The sequence below is a fragment of the Rhinoderma darwinii genome, chromosome 5, assembly GCF_050947455.1.
Source record: "Rhinoderma darwinii isolate aRhiDar2 chromosome 5, aRhiDar2.hap1, whole genome shotgun sequence".
In the NCBI taxonomy this organism is placed as follows: domain Eukaryota; kingdom Metazoa; phylum Chordata; class Amphibia; order Anura; family Rhinodermatidae; genus Rhinoderma; species Rhinoderma darwinii.
In genome coordinates this window covers 68,251,584-68,258,437 of record NC_134691.1, presented here as the reverse complement: position 1 = coordinate 68,258,437, position 6,854 = coordinate 68,251,584, and the positions used below count along the sequence as shown (strand labels likewise).

General features: G+C 38.4%; 1 protein-coding gene across 1 annotated transcript in view; it reads left to right on the top strand.

Moving 5' to 3' along the window:
* Positions 1 to 982: 982 nt before the first annotated feature.
* The window catches only part of CRISPLD1 (cysteine rich secretory protein LCCL domain containing 1), a 93,419-nt gene continuing 87,547 nt past the window's right edge, over positions 983 to 6,854 (top strand). The window contains exons 1-2 of the mRNA XM_075826104.1: positions 983 to 1,065; positions 3,053 to 3,383. Coding sequence (XP_075682219.1) covers positions 3,126 to 3,383 — 258 coding nt within the window. The 5' untranslated portion in view covers positions 983 to 1,065; positions 3,053 to 3,125. The remainder of the gene's footprint in view (positions 1,066 to 3,052; positions 3,384 to 6,854) is intronic.

The window sequence follows — 6,854 nt, the reverse complement described above, 5'->3', positions numbered from 1 at the left end:
GGAATTAGGAATTCCCCACAGTTCTGCAGTTTACTTCCAGACCATGCAAGAGAGTATTACAGGTAATAACAATATATTAAAGCGATTTTCATGTTTTATGTAAATACAGATTATTCACTGAACTATATAAATGAAAAGCTTCACAACTGTCTAATATATTTGTTTCAATTCCTCATCATTTTCAAGATATTTGTTTGCAACACAGGTTGAGCACCCATTCATAGCTAGTCCTGCTATAAGTTAAGAAGTAGAATCAATTGTATCCAGTCTTGGCAATGCTCTGTGAGCTAAATACACAATATAAGCAGCTGCTCAAAACTCTCTTGCATTTTGCTACAATGTATCAGTCTGAAGTCCAGGCTGGTTAGCTCAGAGAACATTGTCATGACTGGATACAGTATATCCACTTTTCAGCTGACAGCAGGACTAGTTCTGTACAGCTTTGCAGCCTCTAAATGTCAAGAATGTTCTCAATCACTTACAGCAAAGCAATATCTTAAAAGAGTGAGGATTTGTAACACAAAGTATATTAGAAAGACGCAGAATTTTTAATTATACCCTTTTTAAGGTGTGTGTACATAAAACCGGAAAAAAACCCTTAAAGAACCCCTTTTGATTTCAATTTGGAGCTTCACTTGATATTTTATTTTTTAACCTAAATATATTTTTGTAAAAATATAATGCGTTGAAATCATATCATACAAAAATGCTCACATCTACAATCCTTTCATACCGGATGAAGCAAGTATAGTTCAACACCAAGCAGCGCCCCACATCTGTGCAGAAACTGCAAGTTTTAATCCTGTGCTTACAGCATATTCGACCACCCACCTGAACACTTGCACATAAAGCACATGACAATCAAGACGAGAGAGGGGGGAGAACTCAATACACTTTCCCAGACTCCTCCTCCATAGCTGGGATCTGCTTTGAAAGCCTCAGTCTCTGATCCGGTGTGATTACTGAGTGACAGGCTCTGCTCCTAGTTCTATAACCCAACACAGCACTGAAAGTCCCTGGTACTAAGTCGCTGCACAGTCCTGCACTAGCTTCCCACCCTGAGCAGTAAGTATTCATTAAATCCTAGTTATTCTTTTATTTTCTGATATTCTCTATACATGGCTAAGGGCTTACCGCACTCAGGAGCATGGGAATGTATGGCACTTATCTGTAACTGTGGACTTTATACTTGAATACTATATTATTTCTGGATTGCATGCGTGAACTTTGCAATAGTTGTGGGAGATATCGTAAAAAATGCCCACAGAAAGTATGCAGACGGAATTCATTGAATTCTTGAAAGTTGTATATAAACATTCTGCTCTCATCTGTTCTCCTCTGAGCAGCTGAATCTATCCAGTCAGCATTTGTGGTTGGATTCTACAGTGCAGCATTTGGCACTGTATTCTTATTACTTCCAAGACGAGTACAGAAAGTTATGTCGACCTAAAACTGGCAGTATATGATTCTACCACAATCCCGGTCACTGTACATGTCAAAAGACCCCATAGCAGACATCTCTTGTAATAGTTTTTCTTATGAGCCTGATATTGTCTATACTAATGATCGATTTGCAATGGCGGCAGTGGGGAATTTAATTATTTCTGCTACATAGGATCAAAACACATAACTGTTTAAAAGACAACCTATCAGAAACATAAAGAATCAAACTCTACGAGTATTCGACACTGATACATAATGTAAGTCCTAGATTTAATATTCCTGGATATTCAAAAGATTAGTGTTAACTGGAAGGGGGCGGTATAATTTAGGAATTGTCAAAATTCCCAACAAAGCGTATTGATCTATAAAAAGCATTCAAATGTGAATAATAATGAGTATTAAGTATTAATATTAAGTGTTGTATACAACAAAATTCATTATTTTACAGATGCATCAGAGGTGATTTTGGCAGATATACAGTACTTGGCACAACATATTAGGTGTTATCTGTGGTTTAACATGGGTCAGCAGGAATACATACCACTTCACCTCCACTCAGAGAGGTGTCATGATGACTCAAAATAATTCAATGAGAAGGGAATTATTTTTAAAGTTTTATTGTTACTCTAAATTCGTATTGAATGAGTTACACTGTGAGTTTTAGGCAGCTCATCTGACTAGTTAACGTGAGGATATATAAATACTAAATTGCATTTAACAGGAGGTCTCCAATAAAGGGGTAAGTTGAAACGTTGGGAATTCCTGGCTGACCCGGAGAGGTCATGCACTGATGGGTTATCCTTGGAGAATAAAATGTGAAGTCTTATTTTTGTAAGTGGCTTTTTTGGATTGGTTTATTAAGTTTATGGGTCTACACTATGTGAGTTGCTCCTTGTTTGCATTTCCTGTGGTGCAGAGTATTTAATGAGCTGCTGTGAGATCCTGCGGAGAGCCGATGTAATTATGAAGATGTAGGAGCAGCAGTGATTGACATCCTAACCACGTGGCTATGGGGGAGTGCCCGGGCATTGTACAGGGTCTTGGGAGAGCAGAGGCGTGTCTGGATTAACACCAGTATTAGTAGCAGTGCTACAGTAGTGTATTTAGCATGGGATTCAAACCTCACCTGGCGGCATTATTTTACACCTTGTCATATCTTGCCACTATTCAGGTGAGTTGCATTTCCCAGCTTCAACAATGGGAAGCTATCAAAGCGAAGATGAATGGAGCTTGTACATTTCTGCTGCCATTCATTGTTAATTGCTGCTATTTATTTTATCTACTACCACATGTCTAGATGTACACTATGTGGCATTGATGAACTTGTTAGATGTAGCAGAGCTGTGTTTCTCAAATTGAAATTGATTTGACATTTAAGGATCTACATCACAAGTATTGCATTGAATACTTGGGTTACTTCTGGGTGCTGTGACATTTTTCTTTGATACTGATACTACTGTACGTGCTGACTTATTTGGCTTTTATTCCTTATTAATGGTTGACTTTTTGGTTGCATTCTTGGTAGCAGCTGTATTTCTAATTTGTATATTGTATAGGTTTATACTGTGTAATACAAATTGTCTCATGGAGTTTTTGCTTTTTTACGCAGGTTAAATTTTGGGAATAAGTACATGCAATTTTAGATTGGACTTCACGCTAGAAGAGTTTGCAGGTCTCTCATCATGAATTGTGCAGCACAAGAGTGGCTCAAGCTGACTGTCTTGCTATTCATAGTTCAAACAGTTGCTACAATGCTAATTCCTAATGCCACCCAATTAGAGGGCCTCTTGGAAAAATATATGGATGAGGATGGAGAGTGGTGGGTTGCCAAGCAGAGGGGTAAAAGAGCCATTACTGAGAGTGACATGAAGCTCATCCTGGATTTGCACAATAAACTGAGAGGTGAAGTTTACCCTCCTGCCTCCAATATGGAGTATATGGTAAGATTTTTTTTTCCCTTTTTTTAAAGCCTTGAAATCATATTTAAGAAAAAAAAAATGTAAAAACCCATTACAACCAATTGATATTTCTTTTCCGACCTGTACTTAGAACATGAGAGCTGAAATCTGATTGATTCCACTACCTCCACATTTTGCCTAGTTTTTATACACGTGGCTCTACAGTATGTGTTTAGTCAGCAACTCTAAAACACTACAGGTCCTTTCATTTTACACCATGTCTGCATTCCCTTACAGCGTAGGTCAGTACAGCGATGGCATCATAAAGATGTCATAAAACAAAGGAGCCTATCTGGTGATAGAGGTTATTTATAGGTGCTCTCATCTTGAACCTACATTCTTTATTTAAAGGGGTACCACGGGATACACCATAAATGACTGAAACATGTGGTTTCTAGCTCTGAGATCCACATCTATCTCAAGAACGGAAGCCACCCGACCATTGTCCCACCCAGCGACGCAGGTTGCAGCTGCCACGTCCTACGGGGGTGAAGTAAAGAGAGAGGTGGCAGCACATGTACATGGATCTCTCCATTGGTACCTATGGTAGTTACAGAAACAGCCGAGCCCGCTTGTGTTCTCCCTTTGTTTGTTAGGGTTTCCTCCCACACTCCAAATACTTACTGATTGACTTTCTATAAAATTGGCCCTACTGTGTTTGAGATAGGGGAAACTAGATTTTGAACATTCTTTAGGACTAGGATTGAAATAAATGATGACAATCTCTGCACAGTGTTACATAATATGTAAGCATTATATAAGCAATGTATTCAACTGTATAAACATAGCATTGCATACGTCTGGGCCAAACACAATAGCCAAACGTTGTATGAACTTAGCCATAAACACACACACACACAAGGTTTTACAATGCTGATGACTGTGGGACATTTCAACATCAGGGTGTATGCCAATTATGCAACCTGTACAGCTGCCCTATATGCGGGTCGCCCACTCCCACCTCAACAGGTTAATAGCAGTACTTTCTATTGTCCAGTAGAATGCATATAGGGAATTGGACAAATGATACTCATTGGTCACAATTGCTGGCAGGTTGTAATGCTGTGCACACACATTAGATGAAAGATAGCCAGACCTTCTGGTTTGAGAGGGGTCAGCAGAATAATCAGGCCTCCTGACTCTCCCCTAATGGCAGATGTAAAAGAAGGATCGGGCATGCTGAAGACTACAAAGAGGTGTCTGGCAGTGACTTATTCCCCACCCCTCATTGAAATAAACATGCATGCTTGGCCACTCAGAGTGTCAATGTTTTTGGTGGAGTTGAGATAAATAGTGTTCGGCTCATGGCTTAATACTCCATAATTCTATATATTTTTTAAAGGGAGGTGCTTACAGAAAATGAGCTGTTGAATTGGATGATGTCACCTATTTGAGTAGGGATTACTTGGGTTAGAAACCATAAGAAACACTGGTCTACAGCCTACACGCTTTGCCCATGAACAAGAATGGAAGTCTCAGACGGACACCAGACAACTATACTATATACACCTCCGGAGAAAGAATATTTAGATAATGACTCTTACTGTAGTTTGATTGTGTAGCAGAGCTGTATAAATGGCTTTGTAACCCTGTCCGGCTGGATATATTTTATCTACCTCTCCCACATCTCTTCTGGAAGGTTTTATTGACATAATGTTCTTGTAGAAACTTTGTAGTGACAACTTGACTCTTATAAATCTTTAGAGTGTGAGTGCGAACGTCTGGAACTTGATTCGGAACTGGAAGGTGGGTTATAATAGCAAGAGTAGTCTATCAGCAGTCCAGTTCGGTACACAGATAAGTGGCAATGGTTTGTATCGTAAGGCAGAGATGTGGTCAGGAAACAATCCAAGTTCTGAACACAAATAAGCAGCAGTAGTTTGTAGAGTAAGGCAGCAATGAACTAGACTAGATGCAGTAATTTCAATAGTCTTGCAAGGAAAAAGTGCAAGGGCCAGGATTATGTAGGAAGCCAAAAATCTGAGACTGATTAGTAATCAAGGCAAGCAATCTTAGGAGGCAAGAATCAAGAGAGCCTAGACAATAGATTTAACATTGGAGCTGTCCAGCAACAGTACAGATGTGTCCTTCCTTGCCTTTTTCTCATATCTCAACATATCCTAAGATGTGTGACTCGAGATGAGCAGCTTTGAGAAAAAAAAAAAAAGATTTCACAATACTCTGTCATGAGGTGTCTATGCTATATATGTCTATGTGTGGCCCCCTAGTGGTTATGATGTGATTTGCTGCCTGTCAAGGATTTTGCTAATATGTAGTGATTTTGTATTGAATTTGTCTCATGACAAATTGTAGGCACATATAGGATAGTTTTCTATGAGCACCACGTTACAAAGTGGGACAAATCAATAAGATGCATGAGGCCCAAGAGACAATGATACAGTATGTCTATAATTACCAATTCGGTGACTAGCCTGAGTTATTATAAAAGGCAGTGGTGGAAAGATGGTGGTCACAGACAAGTGGTTGAAAGAGCAGAGTATCACAGCAGAGCTGAATTATAATGTGAGGATTTTGTGAAACTTGTGCTTCTGATGATTATATACAATTTTACATAATGGGGCAGATTCATTAATACTGTATTACAATTAGTCAAGAGCTGCCAAATTTATCACAGTGGCTCATTCTTGATGATAAATTTGGCACATCTTTAAACACTTCTGTCTAACTTTATACCACCTCTTGGTGGGCTTAGTTTAGTCCACTTTTTTGTTCTAATACAGCTGTAGCGATCTTTAACTTGACTTTTAACGCATTACATAGACAGTAGAAGGAAAATTTAAGGTGACTTTTTCAATAGTTTTCAATGACTTAAATGAAAAGTTACCACATTGCAGCAAGTTATCATATTAAACAATGCCCTCTTGCCCTTGTGCCACATAAGTCGCAAAAAGTGTCTAAACACTTTATAAATATGGCGCATGGCATGTGCGCCAGAATTTCAGTGCATTTTAATTAGTAAATCTACCCCAATGTACTGAGAAATGCATTAATTTATATTCAGACAAAAACCATTAGAAAGGAGAGGCTTGAGTTCTGCTGTCTACGACCACAAAGTTTTTCATATTGTACATACAAAATAGCCCATTTGTTGGAAGAAAGGTATTTATCTTATTAATAGCACAAAATATACGCCATGATAAATTTTTACCACAGGATGAATTTGATGTCCTGGAAATGTCCTTATTTCACATGTTTCTAACCAGATATGCTCATGTGTTCAGATATGTGGCATCCAAACCAGTTTAACAAAAAATGCTGCAGAATCTACTCGAGTCCAGGCACATGAACAGGTTAAATTAATATTGTGGTAATGTTATCTTATAGAAATTCCTGTACCTTTATGTGATGTTTGTTTGTTCAGCGGTGTTTATGACTTTATATGCCGCCATATATATATATATATTTTAAAAAAATTGTCATTCTTTATGGAAT